At 44.5% G+C, this 18,782-nt stretch overlaps 2 protein-coding genes across 2 annotated transcripts; both read left to right on the forward strand.

Moving 5' to 3' along the window:
- Positions 1 to 67: 67 nt before the first annotated feature.
- Positions 68 to 9,921, forward strand: proser1 (proline and serine rich 1). The gene is made up of 12 exons (XM_083689963.1): positions 68 to 623; positions 749 to 814; positions 990 to 1,058; positions 1,224 to 1,318; positions 1,571 to 1,664; positions 1,958 to 2,068; positions 2,202 to 2,300; positions 2,664 to 2,742; positions 3,048 to 3,140; positions 4,485 to 5,895; positions 6,622 to 6,778; positions 7,176 to 9,921. The coding sequence occupies exons 1-12, from the start codon at positions 579 to 581 to the stop codon at positions 7,290 to 7,292; spliced, it is 2,436 nt and encodes an 811-aa protein (XP_083546089.1). The 5' UTR covers positions 68 to 578; the 3' UTR covers positions 7,293 to 9,921.
- Positions 9,922 to 10,983: 1,062 nt separating this feature from the next.
- stoml3b (stomatin (EPB72)-like 3b) lies at positions 10,984 to 18,602 on the forward strand. Its single transcript, XM_083696089.1, has 7 exons — positions 10,984 to 11,088; positions 13,687 to 13,790; positions 14,301 to 14,373; positions 15,986 to 16,068; positions 16,510 to 16,713; positions 17,434 to 17,568; positions 17,842 to 18,602. The coding sequence occupies exons 1-7, from the start codon at positions 11,025 to 11,027 to the stop codon at positions 18,028 to 18,030; spliced, it is 852 nt and encodes a 283-aa protein (XP_083552215.1). The 5' UTR covers positions 10,984 to 11,024; the 3' UTR covers positions 18,031 to 18,602.
- The last annotated feature ends 180 nt before the right edge of the window (positions 18,603 to 18,782 follow it).

The following is an 18,782-nucleotide window of genomic DNA, read 5'->3' on the forward strand; positions in this document are numbered from 1 at the left end:
GAAGTTGTCGCAGCGACTGCTGTCAACCGTGTTGTTAGCAAGCTAGCTGGCTATCTTGTTATTGTGTCTGTTTTTTTTTTATTGTATCTGTTTAGTTTAGCTAGTTTAAAATATGTGGCCAATTGTTGTAAGTTTTACAACAGTATGAATTGGTAGATAGTCCGGCTAGGAAGATAAATTAATGTAAATTTTGTCCTTTGTTTTTGGGCTGTCAGTCAGCAAAACCGAAGCAGCTAAGCTAGCACAGCTGTCACATCTAGTCTGCCCTGCTTGCAGCAAACTCCCACAGCAGCAACAGATTCCAACGAGGACAACAAAGAAAACCTTGCAAATGATTTCCTTTTTGTGAGCATACGTTGTTGAACAAGCGCACAATGAATCGTATAACATAGTTGGAGTAGTAAGCTACATGGAGCTTCTGGCAGTTTCGTCAAGAGATTATGCCAGTTTTATTGACTGAACTGTGTCGCTAGCTTACGTTAGCTAAAACAGCCACTTTGCGCAATTATTTGGCTCTGTTTTTAGCTTGCCTACTATTCTTTAGGATCATCTGAAATCTGTTAAACGCATAATCCAAAATGGATAAAAAATCATTTGATATCGTCTTGGACGAAATAAGAAAGGTAAGCTATCAAAGTGTATGGAATCAATGTATGCGTCTAGGTAGCTACTAGTCCATTCTGCATGAATACCTTCTTCTGCAGGGAAGTCCAAGCAGCGTATAACCTCCTACTCTTGCTTTCTCCAGTGTGTCCTGACAGACCAGCGGGTCAAGGCAATAGAACAGGTGCACGGGTATTTCTCCAGCGAACAGGTAAGCTACCCCATGTTTACTGACCATTCAGTTATCTCACCTCTAATTGCGTATTTGCATATGCATTGTTTTCAAAGTGTGAAGTTGGTTTAGTCCTAAATTGAGTGTGTGTGTTTGCATGTGAATCGCAGTGAAAGTGACGGTGTGAAATGTACCACTTGCTGTCACCCTGCAGGTGATGGACATGTTGAAGTACTTCTCATGGGCAGAGCCACAGGTCAAAGCAGTCAAAGCTCTACAACATGTAGGTGTCAACAGTTCCTAACAGTATTTATCTTATAGATCCTGCTAGCAAACAACGGTGGTGCATTGCACAGTGTTTGAAACATGAGTTATTAGTAAGTTAGTTCTATGCATAATTATTAAACACAGCTTAATGCTGCCCTCTTATGCTATTTTTCTTTTCCAGAAAATGGTTGCTGTATCGACAACCAAAGTGGCCAATATTCTGAACTGTTTTACCTTCTCAAAGGACAGACTGGTTGTTCTGGAGTTGATAGCACTGTGAGTAACCCTACTTTAGGTAGATGGAAAACAGTAAGCAAGAGAATAGGACTGCCTGGCAACCTACTAAACATGGATGACAGATCTCATGTATCTGTTCTGAAAAGATATTGGTAGGAAAGCAATTTACATATTCCATAGAGTCAACTGCTGTCTCTTTTGAATTATTTTGAGCTTCACTGCTCTGATAGTTCCTAATCATATCGATCAGTGAAGTAATATGGATGGTTGGTTGATTGATTGAATGAACAGGAACATCTCAGATGCCCAGAACTACCGCCCTGTGGAGGACCTGTTCCGCATCCACCTGTCTGAAAAGAAACGAGCCCGCAGGATCCTTGAGCAGGTAACACCCCTACACACTCCTCCTGCTGAGGCAGTGCATAAAGGACGACTCCTAAGAGTGGATTTATACAATTATCGATTAAAATGTAAAGTCATTGGGAATTGTAGTTGCTCTGTTTATTTTTCTAAATATAAAGTCAAGAAAACTGTTTCCTAGGCTACACCTATATCTCCACAGCTCATACCAACTCACATCACATACCAAGTCTAAAGTCACACAAAGCTCATAAGAGTCAACTAGGTAGATAGACATTTAGCTTTCTTTGATGGATGTGTCTTTGATATGCCCTGCAGGTGTGTAAGGTGGGCTGTAAGGCACCTGTTGCCATGATCTCATCCTGTGGGATGATACCAGGAAACCCCTACCCTAAAGGAAAACCCAGCCAGGTGGCCGGAACGTTCCCTGTAAGTACAGTAATGTGCGTCTGTGTGTTTTTTGTGTTCTCCATCAAACACCATTGAGCGTACATTTGCTAGTGTTGTCATTACCATGACAATGACCTCAAACGTTTGTTTGTTTCTTATTTATTCCCAAAAGGGAACTCCTGCAAAGAAAGAAGGAGAGGAAAATAGTACCAGTAATACAGAGGGAAAAGGAATCGGAATTGCTGCCCGGATCATTGGACCATTCAAACCAGTAAGCACTTGTCCTTCCCTACCATATCATAAGGAGGAGCTTGCTCTCCAAGAACGTTTGATGTACAGAAACCAAATTGAATCAAACTTGAATGAAAGTTGAGTTGAGTATCTCTGAGTAAGATATTTCTGTCACGGTAAAAATGGATCAATGCATCAGTAGTTATGGATCAGTAAGTCCACAAGTGAGTACAGTGCATCAGGAAGTAAATGATTGATTTTATTGGTCGGTTGGTTAGAATGTAATGTTTTCCACTGGTCAGTGAGTAACTTGGCATCCACTTAGCTTGTTTATCACAGATGTCTCCTCTCTCTCTCTTTCTCTCTCTCTCTCTCATATTATATCTTTCCCTCTCTTCTGTAGTCTCCATCGTCTTACAACCCACACCGGCCGGTGCCCTACCCCATCCCACCCTGCCGACCCCACGCCACCATTGCACCAAGTAAGACTCCCATTCCACCCCCCCCCCCGACACCCCACCTAATGCATCAGCACAAGCAAAGCCTAACCCAAGGGAGAGGGAATGAGGGAAGGAGAGTGTGTGGTTTGATCTAGGTGAACATTTTTGTGCGCTCCTACAACATAAAAGTTTTAACCACTTTCTCGACACTCACCTGTGTGTGTGTGTGTGTGTGTGTGTGTGTGTGTGTGTGTGTGTGTGTGTGTGTGTGTGTGTGTGTGTGTGTGTGTGTGTGTGTGCGTGTGCGTGTGTGGTGGACACTGTTAATATTTACCACTGCCACTCAGGTGCGTACAACAACGCAGGCCTGGTGTCTGTTGGAGGGGTGATAACGGCCAGCGTTCCCCCTCCACCCTACAGCGCCACCCCCAAAGCAGCAGGTACGGCATGCTGGGTGTGAGCGCGTGCGTGCGTGCGTGCGTGCGTACGGTATGAATGGGCACATCTCTAAGCTTGCTGCCTAACCACCTGGCATGCTGCTTAATCGCGCTTCACCAAGGGATAACTCACTGTACACTGTTTGTTATGTGCTTTCAAAAGGAATGATTATCAAACTAACGCAATTCATCATTTCTCTCTTACCCGAATGCTGCTGAAAGGTGTGAAGACATTTGCTTTTTAAAAATATCCTCTGAATATGCATCGTTCTTGGCCATCTGTGTGGTGATTGATTGTATCACAAACTGATTCTGTATGTCTGATGTCTCTGATTTTCTACCAGCCTATGTGTGTGTATATCTTTATTTATATATTGGGGGGGGTGGGCCTGACTTCTGTCATAGAAAATGACTCCCTGCACAGAACGAACCTCCTGTCTTAGGCTTTAAGTCTCTGAATTGAAAATGAAGCATAGTATTCGTGAACCTTTGTTGGCTGCCTGCCAAAGTGGCTGGTATGATTGACAGATTTATTTATTTGGTGGCTGCTGTCAATTATTTTGCCCTGGTTCTTGTGTCATAAGGATAGGAAGAGACATGGACATAGGTCACCATTGGGTCAAAGTTTGTGAGGAGCTCTCGTCGTCAACGTGAGAGTCCATATTCCATACCATCTGTTGTGTAGAGCCAGCTTGACTTTAACACTGTCAACAAACTTTGATTTTGGGGTGAACTATCCCTTTAACTGAAGCAGGAGCTTGGTTAACATGGAGACAGATCAAGAGCTGCCAAGGCTATGGGGAATAGGGTGTCATTTGAGACACCGATTAGGAGAGCTGTACCTCCCGGTAGGGTGTGTGCATCTTGTGGTTTAGGACTTGTTGGCTGAATGGGTTGCTAGGCTATGGTTGCTAGCTTTCTGGCTGCCTCCTGCTTGCACTCTCTCTCTCGCTCTCTCTCTCTCTCTCTCTCTCTCTCTCGCTCTCACTCTGTCTCTCTCTCCCTCTCTCTTTCTCTCTCTCTCTCTCTCTCTCGGCATGAGTGGATCATCACTGACCCTAAGGCTGTTTGAGTTCACCAGGACTAGAGTCCACCAATTAGGCACTCTTCAGGGTGCAACACAATAGTCTAATGTGGCTTCTAGTCTTTATTTCCAAACAGAACAGAAGATAGTAATATCCAATTGGCATCATCCAGATCAGGGAGGATGAAAAAGAAGGAAAAGAAGCCACTTAACACTATTGATATGTGACCTAAAGGAAAGTCCCGTGTTGAACATGTAGCCTACTGAAAGAGGCTGTCTCCAGATGAGTGTTATTAACTGCTGTCTTTGTGTCCCATCTCCAGGCTACTCCAAACCCGCCAGTCATCAGAACTCCACCCCTGGAGTCAACAGTACACCCCTTCCCTCCCCTCATGGTTCCACCCCCTCTACCCCTGTCCCTCCCCAGCCCTCCCCTAACCAGCCCCCTCCCACCACCCCCATCACCCCCATCTTCCCTGGCATGGTACCCTCTCAAAACCTCGGAGCCCCCTCTCTCTCCCCCGCCCCCTCACCGTCGGTTATCAAAGGTGGTCCTATACTGACCGGCTCTCCCCACCTCCCCCTTACCCCAAGCGGCCATGCCAACTCCTTCCCTGCCTCCTCCACCCCCTCGGTCATTAAAGCCCACACCCCCTCAGGCACCCCCTGTGGGACCCCTGGACCCAATGCTGGGGGGTTCTCGCCTTTCCACGGAGGGGCGTCTCGCTCTGGCACACCCACCCCGAGGGGCGCCCCAGACTCCCTACCTCAGGGCGCCCCTATGGGGTTACCTCAATACAAGGGCTACCCACAACCCACAGACGCCCAGTCGGGACCACCCTTCCCTGGCATGCCTCACCCGGGTAACCCCTCTGGGTCAGTGATCCGCAGTTACACCCCCTCTGGACCTTCCTCTCTTACCCCCGGGCGTTCCACCCCAGGTATGCCCTCCTCCTCCACCCCAGGCCCCAGCCCCAAACCCTCCCCAGCCCTCTCTGTCTCTGCCCAGGCACAGGCTGCCATGGGCGCTACGGGAGCCTTCTACAGCGAACAGCACCGTGCCAGCCTAGCCAGGCATGGCGGGGGCAGTAACAGTGGCAGTAACAGCCCTGTCCCCTCTGCATTTAAGTACTCCGCTGGTACTCCCTCCCTCAGCTCTCTGGTGATGCCAGGCTCAGCTCAGGCAGCCCTGGCACGGTCCCTGGGACTCTCCCACCCCTCCGGCTCCCCCCAGGGCTCTCTCCCCAGTCCTGCAGCTATGGCAGGCCTACAGGCCCTCTCCTCTAGCCCTGCCCCCCCTCACTACCCTGGCCTCTCCCCCTTTCCCTCCCTCTCCTCGGGCCTCCCTCCCTGCTCCATCCCCTCCTCTGTCTCTTCCATGACTCCCACCTCCAACCTTGGCAGCCACCAACAAAACTCAGTCTACCCAGGCCTGGCTCACAGCGTAGCCTCCAGCGGAGGCTCTCCCTTCGGGCTTGGTCTCACCGCCAACTCTATGTTCCCGGGTCTACCACCAGGCTCCAGCCCAGCCTTCCCAGGGTTTGGGGGCTCGGGGGGCCACGGGGCGGGGAGCCCGGTGTTGTCCTCCTTCATGGGGATCCCTGCGTCGTCTGTAGCGACGGTGGCTCCTCTCCAGGCAGCAGCAGTGGCAGCCGCAGCAGCAGCAGGGGTTCCGTCATCATCACCCGTCTTACCAGGCTTCGCATCCGCATTCAGCTCCAACTTCCAGCCTGGGTAAGGGCGCATGTCTGGGGAGAGGGGTCGGGGGTGGGGGGGGAGTCAATGAGGCCAATGGGGCAATGGGGCAATTAGTGGCTGTTGCAACGAGGTGATAAACTGTTGCTTTTTCCATGTTGTGTTTTACAACACGGTGGTAATTACAGGCTCAACCCTCAGACCCAAGTCCACCTGTGCAGAGCTGCTGTACGACTGTCTTTAGTCTGGTGTCTCTCGGTTGCTTTGTTGACTTTGCACATAGTCAAATACATAGTCAAATACACTAGCCAGACCTGAATATACCCTATTGTGAACAAATACCCACCAACATTATCAGCCTACAGTAAATCAATCAATCAACCAGATTCATCTTGTAAGTTCCATACAAAGCTGCCAGCTGTTAGACTGGTTGGACTTAATTTGGTAGTATCAAACTGAGAATACGCATACCGGTAAATTGGCCACAGGCGTTTGTTGGAGGCTCCGTGCTTGTAGGGCGTTTTACGGTATGTACTGTATGTCTGTCCTCTGCACCCATACCAGAGGCACCTAGATATCAGCATGTGGTTGGTTTTGTTGTACGACAATGATCATAATCACACTTTTTCCTGATGAAACAAGAATTCCTGATGACCTCTGAAGGCCAGGACTACCGTTTCTGATATCTGCAGGTTGACTCGTGTCTGTGTGTGTGTGGCCGTGTGTATATAAGTGTACTGACGGTGCTGTTGTAATGTTTGTCAGGTTGACTAGCAGCCTCCAGCCTCCAGGGGGCGGTGGGTTTCCGGGACTGCTGTCTTTCCCAGGCATGCCAGGCATGCCAGGCTTCTCTCCTACTGCATCCCCTGCTGCCCTGAGTGGCCTCCACCACAACCCAGCCATGCAGTCAGCCCTGCTACAGGTACGAGCACACACGCAGGCAGGCTAACACACTCGCTCACTCACTCACTCACTCACTCACTCACTCACTCTCATTCATTCTCTCTCTCTCTCTCTCTCTCTCTCTACCCACTCCACTATTGTTGTTGTGTTTCTTCTGTTACCTCTACCGTATGTTATTGTTCTATTATTACTCCATTGTTGTACTGTTGAGGAACCAGCTTGCCCAAAGCATTTCGTTCCACCGTTTATAGCTGTATAACTACGTATGCGACAAATCAACGTTGATTGAATTTGACACACACGCATACTTGTCATAGAGGCAAACTTAACTGTGTGGTGAGTCTTTGACTGTAAACACACATACTGTACAGACACTCACACAAACATCCACTTATTATCCTTCCTCCTCGTTTCAGGCTCACTCTGCGTCTGCGTTGGAGGGCTACCCTCCTCAGCCCAATGGATTCACCAACTACCCACCTGGCCCTGGTAACCCCTTCCAGGGCCTCCACCCTCAGCTGGGCTGGCAGTAAACACACAGACACAGACACAGACACAGACACAGACACACACACACACACACATGCACGCACACACAGAGCGCTAACCCAGCAGAAGACTACACCCTAAGACTGATTCCACACTGGAGGACAGAGAAATGGCTTAAACAAGAACTTTGTCATTGTTTGACATTGTTTGTCCTATTTCCCTGCCACACTGTATTCAAGATGAACTAGCTAAGGTTCACGGTTTCAGAAGTAGAAGGTCTTGTATTTAACAATGAGTAGATACTGAGTATGAGTACTATCTATGAGTAGATACTTGTTTTAAGGATTCATCAAGGCAATACTATATTTTAGTATTTGATCAAAGTCTTTTATCTAGCTATGGAAGCTGTCCATACATCAGACTATGAGGTCATCATGTGAAGATGTAGTGCTGTTACCCATGTTGTACTTAGATGACCAGGCCGTGTGGTTAGGGAAATGTGTACCATGGATTTACACATACAGTTGTGGTCAGAAGTTTACATACACTTGTAAAGAACATGTATGTCATGGCAGTCTTGAGTTTCCAATCATTTCTACAACTCTTATTTTTCAGTGATGGATTGATTGGAGCACATACTTCTTTGTCACAAAAAACATTCATGAAGTTTGGTTCTTTTATGAATTTATTATGGGTCTTCTGAAAATGTGACAAAATGTGCTGGGTCAAAAATATACATACAGCACCTTGAATTATCAATTTTGGTGATATAGAAATGTGCTTTGTGGCATGGCCTCTTAACTTCTTATGAGTGATTATGATTGACTACAGCTGGTGACTTATTTCAGCCCATTTAAATAGGGCTCGTTTGATACACTCATTACACTCAGCCAAAAATGCTACAATGGGAAAGTCTAAGGAGCTCAGCACGGATCTGAAAATGTGCATCATTGACGTGAACAAGTCAGGAAAGTCACTTGGAGCCATTTCAAAGCAGCTACAGGTCCCAAGATCAACTGTGCAAACAATTGTTTGTAAGTATAAAATGCATGGCACAGTTGTCTCACTGCCACGATCAGGAAGAAAACGCAAGCTATCACCTGCTGCTGAGAGAAAATTGGTCAGGATGGTCAAGAGTCAACCAAGAACCACCAAAAAGCAGGTCTGCCATGAATTAGAAGCTGCTGGAACACAGGTGTCAGTGTCCACAGTCAAGCGTGTTTTACATCGCCATGGGCTGAGAGGCTGCCGTGCAAGAAGGAAGCCGTTGCTCTAGAAGCGGCACCTTAAGGCTCGACTGAAGTTTGCTGCTGATCACATGGACAAAGAAAAGGCCTTCTGGAGGAAAGTTCTGTGGTCAGATGAAACAAAAATTTGGCCATAATGACCAGAAATATGTTTGGAGGAGAGAAGATGAGGCCTTTCACCCCAAGAACACCATACCAACCGTCAAGCATGGTGGTGGTAGTATTATGCTCTGGGCCTGTTTTGCTGCCAGTGGAACTGGTGCTTTACAGAAAGTAAATGGAATAATGAAGAAGGAGGATTACCTCCAAATTCTTCAGGAAAACCTAAAATGATCAGCCAGAAGGTTGGGTCTTGGACGTAGTTGGGTGTTCCAACAGGACAATGACCCCAAACACACATCAAACGTGGCAAACGAATGGCTAAATCAGGCTAGAATTAAGGTCTTAGAATGGCCTTCACAAAGTCCTGACTTAAACCCCATCGAGAACATGTGGAGTGTGCTGAAGAAACAAGTCCGTGTCAGAAAGCCAACGAATTTAGTTGAACTGCACCGATTCTGTCAAGAGGAGCGGTCAAAGATTCAACCAGAAGCTTGTGGATGGCTACCAAAAGCGTCTAATTGAGGTGAAAATGGCCAAGGGACATTTAACCAAATATTAGCATTGCTGTATGTATATTTTTTGACCCAGCAGATTTTGTCACATTTTCAGAAGACCCATAATAAATTCATAAAAGAACCAAACTTCATGAATGTTTTTTTGTGACAAAGAAGTATGTGCTCCAATCAATCCATCACAGAAAAATAAGAGTTGTAGAAATGATTGGAAACTCAAGACTGCCATGACATACAAGTGTATGTAAACTTCTGACCACAACTGTAGCCTTACAGCACATGCACACATAGTATTTGATTTGATTCAGCTGAACGAGATGTGTGCACCTATGTATTTTAAACCCTTTACTGTCAGAAAGAACTGTGAGGTTTGATCGGTATGCTATGGTTGTCATCCTCTGCTGTGTGTTTGTAGATTTTAGTTGCTGATTTTGAGCCATTTAACTGTAATTTCTGTAATGAGAAATACCAGGTACATGTTTGTTTTGAATGCGTGTGTGCGTGTATGCAACATCATGCAAGTGTGTACTTACATGTGTTTTGAGCAAAGAAATGAAATATCACATCACTTGAGAACTGACAGGTTTATTTTTAATAATGTATTGTGGCTGTTTGGCAGGATACTTGAATTATGACTTGCAGCATGTTAATCTAGAGATACACTCCAATGTGTACAATGAGACTGGTTGACTATCATGAACTAGAATGGAATCAGTAGTTGATGTAGGTTCATACTGTAGTAGGTTCATCCCTGTTATATAAAGCTTTGAAGCTACTTTTTTTTTTTTTTTTTTATATATAAAATGTCTTGTGTAACAGTTTTTTTCCATTGTGACACTCATGCACTTGTTGAACTAGAGGGTTGGGCTCTGACCAGTAATGGATCATTAAGAGAGATGGCATGTTCATGTAGAAGCAGCTGATTTAGTTTATCTCTGCCCCATATTGCTATATCCATGTGATTACATCACAATAGCAGCAATGCAACACATCAAAGTGTTTTACAACACCTGTGTTCAGTCATATGGTCAATCTATGGGGACCTGTAATTCTACCTGCAGTGCCTGTATCTTTTTTCCATTAACTCTTACCCAATAGGAAGCGATGTGGTCATGTGAGAGGAAAGAGTCACTCGGTCATGAGACCTCCTCTTTCTGGTAAAGACATTCACATTCATCTGCAATCAAATTTCCCATCTTAGCACATTCCTCTCTATAGACGTATTTGAAAATGTATTTAACATATTCCATCCAGGGATAACAAACACAATATATGTTGAAATGGGTGTATTGTGTTCTTTAAAAGTTAGTAGTAGTAGTCGTGTGGCTATACTATATGCCCATGTCGGCATGGGTTCGAATCTGGCCCATGCCCTGCTGACATACCCTCTCTACCTTAATGTCCTGTCTCTATCCCCCCCCCCCCCCCCCCCAAAAAAAGAGGAAGTCAGTAGTCAGTCGCAATATATAAAGTTACATCATTCCAGATGTTGAGGTTAAAGCCAGGTGAACTACCATACTGCAGCATTCTATAATGATGAAAACTCACCAGCAGTTAAATGTACTTGTGTGGAGCAATACTGACAAAGCTTATGCTAAATGCCCTCATAATGGGAAATGATTGGCATTTCAGCTATTAATTCAATAAATAAATACATTACATTCATATCGATATATAAATGACCTAAATAACTGTTTAAGATTATTCAGTAACCACTTTTCCTGTGAGCGTCATACAGTCAGTGTAGACTCTGTTAATAATCAACCGTGTCCGTTTGTTAGAACCAAGGACACACCCACACCAAGCTAAGCCAGAAGCCACAGCCTTTAAAAACCCCAGCTACTCCCCTCTTACTCCATAGACCTTTACTTCCACTCACATACACTGTCACACCAAGGAGCTACACTACTGGTACATGGAAATGGAAGATGAGATGGAAGGCCAGAAGAGACGGGGACAAAGCAACGATGACTTGATATGTAAGTCTCTCTCTCTCTCTCTCTCTCTCTCTCTCTCTCAGGTGAGCTTTGCTCTTTGGAAACAGCTTTGTTGTCAGGGAACAAAAAACACTTACAACAGTTTAGTCAGTTCATCTAAGCAGAGAGGGGGGCAATGTATAGTGTCTCCATGACTCTGGTGTTGCATGTTATGTTCATATTAAGAGATAGAACCCTGGCAGGTGTGTGTGTCGTACCGGGCCACTTAATCACCTGTGTTTTTCGAGGGGGGAGTGGGGGAGGGAGGTGGGTCCTTCTCAATTTCTATCGAGACATGAATCACATGTCACTGTGACTCAAGGCACTCAAGGCATGTGACACATTGTGCACACGCGCGTGTGTGTGTGTGTGTGTGTGGACAGGGGTGTCAGATTATAGTGGTTGGTTTTGTTGCTGTGAATGCCTGTCTTGTTGATAAGGGTTTGATTTCATATCTACTGTACAGCTGGTCTGGACCATGGGTGTTTTCCTTCCTAATGCATTACACACTAGTGGCTCATACAGAGTAGTTCAGAGAAAGGGTTTTTATACCGTTTCCACATCATTATTAGTACTTGTACCTGTTTGACAGGATCGTATATGGAGATGGTTGTGTACCTTTCATTTACATGTGTCCACAGTAGTCAACTCAATTGGATGAGTGTGTGCCCATGTTGTTGATGGAGGGAGAGAATCTAGACAATGAAAACTGGTTAGGCTTTGATCTTTATGAATCATTTATTCTCTCTACCCTCACGTGTGAAATATTAAATAATTGATCAGATAGCTATGTCTCAATGCTTAGCCAGGTCTACAGTTTTACAAAGATCAAAACAGATGTTTTGTAGATTCTTAAGACAAATCTTCTCATGTACTATACATTTGATCATTTGAAAAATGTTTGACTAATAACCAGTAAAATTATCATTACCAATGCCAATACTCGAGAAAGTAAAATTCACTTCACTTCTGTTCACACTTCCCTAATGTTCCCATTAGGGAAGTGTGCCACTTTCATATTCTACTGGGAAGTGAAAACATCTCAAACATGTCTAACATGTACTAAACATGAATTACATTTTAGACAGGTCATTAAACCTCTTCAATTGGTTGAAAATCCAGAATAAATATGAAATGTCATGTGTTTTTTCTACATAATTAAAAATAAAAATTCCACAAACTTTATGGACTATTTCACTGATTGGATGATGGATAATAGCTAATACATTTTATTTAACCTTTATTTTGCCAGAGAGTCCCATTGAGACCAAGGTATGCCCTGCATACACACAATTTACAACCATACAGTACAGCATACAAAATTACCACATTATAAAACGCAATCAAGGAAAACAACCACATTTTTTTTAAAGAGGTCCTCAAGCGGCAATTTCAGCCAACTGTAATTGCGTGAAATTGCCAGAGCGGCACCAGAACAACCAACTGTAATGTACTCTGCAGACATTCACACCCATTGATAAGCAGAAGAGTGCTATGGCTTTGTGTATTTGAAACAAAAGGCTTGTTTGAAGAGGTTCCCTCTTTTATTTTTCTCCTCACATATGTCCATGTAATCAAGCTGTCTCTGACCACATACACTCAAATAAAGATCAGGCTTTAACCTTGAGTCACATGATGGTTTGTTGTGCAACAATCAACAAGCCTTGATTGGTGGTCAGATAGTGAATGCAATAAAGCCGTAGAGAATGGCTGTACAGGGGTGGATTCATATGACCCTTGCTTCTACTAGTGACCTTCATTGTTGGATAGAGCCTTTACATTTTATTCTTTAAGTAAATATTCACATTGGTATGTGTGTGTGTGTGTGTGTGTGTGTGTGTGTGTGTGTGTGTGTGTGTGTGTGTGTGTGTGTGTGTGTGTGTGTGTGTGTGTGTGGCCAATGTCACCGCCAACCCTGAGGCCCACCTGCCTATATCAGGTGTCATGGAGGGATGAGACTTTACCAGGCGATACACCTGTCAGTAAAGGAAATGGGTAGAATGGTAATCTGATAGTAATAATGGTTGTTGTGGGAGTTATGGAAAACACAGCCCTGAATGACTCATATAACATCTCATGTCCCTGTTTGATTGCACATGGTCTCTATAGAAACTCCCTCTCTCCACTCACTCTGTGTTAGTCAGTACAGGACTAACCTCTATCTTCTTTATGTATAAGCATAATCAAAGATGTACACATACTGACAACTTTGTAATTGTAATCATGATATGCATCAAGTGTAATGAGTTGAATTTTGTTGTCTAAAATGAATGTGCAGTCAATGAGCAAATAAGCAAATGTGCAGAGAGCAATGTAAATTAATTTGAAAAAGAATCAGTTTTGATTGTGAATAATGTACTTAACCAAAACAATACAAAACACCCAGATTAAGATTTAGTTCAAATGTGTATTGTTCCAACTGTATTGTACGTTTCATAATAGAGGCAATGTCAAATTAAACTAACATAAATGGCTATGGTGGTTTCCTGATAGAGAATATTAATCTCAGGAGTTTAAGCCATCATCTAGTTAACCACATCATCTTCTCATCTCTCTCTCTCTCTCTCTCTCTCTCTCTCCCTCTCCCTCCCTCTCTTTTAGCTGAACGTACAGGGTCTCTGGGATGCTGTGGCATGCTCTTGGTCATTCTCTCTGGTTTATTCGTACTGTGCACATTCCCAATTTCCATCTTCATGTGTGTCAAGGTGAGCGATTTCAGCCATTAAGCTTGTAGGGTAGAGTCGTTATACAGTAAGGAAGCATATTCTACCAGTTTTAAAAAAAATCTATTTCACTTTTATTTATCCAAGACATTTTAGAGACAAGAGGTTTTGTGCTGCTGTTAAAGAGCGACTTCTGTCTCATACAGGTCCAGATCTCTTGGCACAGGCCATGGTACACTTAGCAGAAGAGACTCCCCTGGCATATAGCACCTTACAGCAACACTACACATCTTCACCATAAACATATTTTGGAGTCTCAAGGGCAGTCAGATGGTCTTCACAGTCAAATGACTATGAGATTAGTCACGGTTGCCCAGCTTAGCATTTTCCATAAAGATTGTATATTGATTTCTGTGGTATCTTATAATTCCTAATTCCTGCTAGTGTATATTTATCAACATATAAGAGTAACAGTGCAGTACAATATGTTTCTGGTCATTTGAATTGCTCTGACTCATCAGGTTTTGACTTATTGTGTTGTGTGTGTTGCAGATTGTTCAGGAGTACGAACGAGCTGTCATCTTTAGACTGGGCCGCATCACTGACAGGAAGGCTAAAGGACCAGGTAAGAGACCAGGGAGGTTAGGGACCAATGTAGACAGACAGACAGACAGACAGACAGACAGACAGACAGACAGACAGACAGACAGACAGACAGACAGACAGACAGACAGACAGACAGACAGACAGACAGACAGACAGACAGACAGACAGACAGACAGACAGACAGACAGACAGACAGACAGACAGACAGACAGACAGACAGACAGACAGACAGACAGACAGACAGACAGACAGACAGACAGACAGACAGACAGACAGACAGACAGACAGACAGACAGACAGACAGACAGACAGACAGACAGACAGACAGACAGACAGACAGACAGACAGACAGACAGACAGACAGACAGACAGACAGACAGACAGACAGACAGACAGACAGACAGACAGACAGACAGACAGACAGACAGACAGACAGACAGACAGACAGACAGACAGACAGACAGACAGACAGACAGACAGACAGACAGGAAGGAAGGAAGGAAGGAAGGAAGGAAGGAAGGAAGGAAGGAAGGAAGGAAGGAAGGAAGGAAGGAAGGAAGGAAGGAAGGCTAAAGGACCAGGGAGGTTAGGGACCAATGCAGACAGGGAGGAAGGCTAAAGGACCAGGTAAGAGACCAGGGAGGTTAGGGACCAATGCAGACAGGGAGGAAGGCTAAAGGACCAGGTAAGAGACCAGGGAGGTTAGGGACCAATGTAGACAGACAGGGAGTCAGACAGGAAGGCTAAAGGACCAGGTAAGAGACCAGGGAGGTTAGGGACCAATACAGACAGACAGACAGACAGGGAGGCAGGGAGGCAGACAGACAGGAAGGCTAAAGGACCAGGTAAGAGACCAGGGAGGTTAGGGACCAATGTAGACAGACAGACAGGGAGGCAGACAGGAAGGCTAAAGGACCAGGTAAGAGACCAGGGAGGTTAGGGACCAATGTAGACAGACAGACAGACAGACAGGGAGGCAGACAGACAGGAAGGCTAAAGGACCAGGTAAGAGACCAGGGAGGTTAGGGACCAATGTAGACAGACAAACAGACAGGGAGACAGACAGGGAGGGAGGCAGACAGACAGGGAGGAAGGCTAAAGGACCAGGTAAGAGACCAGGGAGGTTAGGGACCAATGTAGACAGACAGGGAGACAGGCAGGCAGGCAAAGAGAGGCTAGAATGATATAGCCAAGGATTAGACACTGATGACTTACATTTACAGGACATATAGTTTACTGTATTTACTGTGCATGAGACATATGATGTAATTAAATCAAACCACAGCCAGCTACTTGTGTAAATACTATAGAGGGCTTTGACAATACTTGCTTCCCATGAACACTTCCTGGTCTACTCCATGACTTCATCCCTGTCCAACCCTAGTGTGTGTCTCTCTTAGGGTAGACTGACCCCCACTCTTAAAGAGTCAACCTCGTCCTTCATGTTGTACAGGTTTTTGTTCCAGACCAATACTAACACCATATTCAACTGATCATTAAACTGGTGATTAAACTTGATTAGTTGAAGCATTTAGTACAGAACAGCATTCACACCCTGTGTGTTTCCTGTGCCAGGATTGAAGATGGCTGCCCTATAGTTCAGTTCCCTCACCTGTCTCTCTCATCCCCAGGTATCTTCTTTATTCTTCCCTGCACCGATTCCTTCATCAAAGTGGACCTGAGGACTGTCTCATTTGACATCCCACCTCAGGAGGTAGGACCAATACAAATCCAAGACTGTATCAATTAAACTCTTGTCTTACTGTCCTTCAAATGTGTTTTGGGCTATAACTAGGGCCATGAGTTTTTCCTGGCCAGATCATGTGGTCAGGAAAAGCTCCTGACCCTAGCTGCAACCTAGAATACATTTGAAGGATATTATGCCCATATGACAAAAAATATAACCCAGCAGAAGTTATGCATAACTTGATTTCATTGTTTGTGTGTGTGGAACGAACTTCCTCTTTAAGGGCAACTACCACCATTCATTTAAGAAACACACTGTATGGATACAGAACTGTGCTGTACAGAAGAGCACCGTAGATAGTACTGTGGATATAATGTAGATAGCACAACAGAGGTCGTATAGAAGTCATTAAGTTTGCAAGATGTCATTTGCATGGCATCACTGACTCTATATGTATTTCTGTCTCAGATCCTGACCAAGGACTCAGTGACAGTGAGTGTGGATGGAGTAGTGTACTTCCGGGTCAGCGACCCCATCTCCACCGTGGCTAACGTGACCAACGCAGACAACTCCACCCGTCTGCTGGCCCAGACCACCCTAAGGAACGTCCTGGGAACCAAGAGCCTGGCTGAGCTTCTGTCCGACCGCGAGAGCATCTCCCATAACATGCAGGTAAAGAATCTAGAACCCAGAACCCCAAACCAGGAACCTTGAACAGGAGAAAGAGATCCGTTTACTGATTTAGAGCAGAGACACCTAAAGACATCCTGGTTTAACTTGATTTGCCCCCTGGAGATGGTAGAAGTATAACCCTCTGTTATACTTCTCTATCAAGCGTTCACTGCAACTCTTTTGACATACGATAATAAAGTTGACTTATAACCCTCTTTATGCCTTACGCCTCTAAGCTTTACGGCCTACAAAGCTGTAAACTTGCTCTTTGCATGTTGTTGCATTAGAAAGGGACTATTCCTTTCTTTACAGTAAACACCAGTGAAGCATTTACTATAACAAAAGAGAGAGGTGAGAGTAGGAGAAAGAGAAGGGTTTGAGGAGAAGGAGGATAGATAAAGAGAGAGAAAAGAGAGAGATGAGATGAGGACGGAGAAGGAGAGAGGTGAGAGTTCGTCTGGGGGCTTTCCCCCTCCCTAAAGAGTGTTATGGACATGTCGTCATGCCAACTAGACACATTGTCAGCTCCTGATAAAACAACTGCATCTCTCAGTATACATCCTGTTCCCACTCAGTTCATTGTGTGTTTAGTTCATGCATAATATGACCACTTCTGTACATACAGTATACTGTACAAGTCCCAATCATACAGATCACTCGAGTGTTGTTATGGAATAGAGTTGCGTACTAAAATGTTACCTGTAATTCTCTCTTATATAGGCAACCTTGGATGAGGCCACAGACAACTGGGGCATCAAGGTGGAGCGTGTGGAGATCAAGGATGTGAAGCTGCCCCATCAGCTGCAGAGAGCCATGGCTGCAGAGGCAGAGGCTTCACGAGAGGCCAGGGCTAAGGTGAGGCAAACACACACACACACACACACACACACACACACACACACACACACACACACACACACACACACACACACGTTCATTTACATTTTACATTCATGGCATTTAGCAGACACCTTTATTTATTTGTTTAAGTAAGTGAATCATCTATCCGTCAATCATAAGATAAAGTAATTAATGCTCAGACCAGGGGCCATAGACAGTCACAATGCTAGAAGAAGGATTTTTTTTAATTTTTTTATTCCTAACTCGTCCTGCTCTGTCTGTCTGTAGGTGATAGCAGCAGAGGGTGAGATGAACGCGGCTCGAGCCCTGAAGGAAGCCTCCCTGGTGATCTCAGAGTCTCCCTCAGGACTGCAGCTGCGCTACCTCCAGACCCTCAGCACCATCGCAGCAGAGAAGAACTCCACCATCATCTTCCCTCTGCCCATGGACGTGATAAGCCACTTCATGAAGAAGTGAGGTCATGAACCCACACCCAGCGTCCTTGCTACAAGCTCTCCCTCATCACTGATACAGGGCCTTATATGTGGAATTTCCCTCATGGTTTAGGTTAGGGTAAGGGTCATTTCTATCCTCCTGCACATCCCATATTGGCCCAGAGCCTAATCCCAAATCAATGCTTCGACTGGAAACCTCTTGATGCCCTCTTGCAAGTTTGAAAGAAGTGTGTAAGCAAAATGCCCGGAACCACCTAACCCGGTGGGTGTTGGCTTTTATCCCAATTCTTACACCATTCATTAAGAGGGATCATCCTCCCAAACTCCAACACCGACTTGATTTACTAGTTGCCTACAATGGAGGAAGACAATGTTTTGTCATGGTGGAAATAAAAATTGTAAAGAGCTAGTGATTTTGATGAATTGTATTTTCTTTCCAATGTCCAATGTTTTCTTTCCAAACTGTTGTTTCTATATGTAATACTACAGATGATATATATTCAATGAAAATGTTTAAAGTTAAAACATTTTATTTTTGTAAATTGCACATTCCAATATTCTATAATAAACTACAACTACTGTATGGTGAAATAATTCATGTTTTATTGTTGTTATTAATGTATTGTCTCGAGTGAATTATTGCATTCAAGCAATATTAAGTAAAAATAAAATCTTTGTCAACAAAAGCCACCTTACTTATAAACACTTATTACATTACAATACACATTCCAAACACACAGAGACACACCTATACTGACTATTTAGCTTTTTCTC

The sequence above is a fragment of the Argentina silus genome, assembly GCF_951799395.1.
Source record: "Argentina silus genome assembly, chromosome: 2".
Classification (NCBI taxonomy): Eukaryota; Metazoa; Chordata; class Actinopteri; order Argentiniformes; family Argentinidae; genus Argentina; species Argentina silus.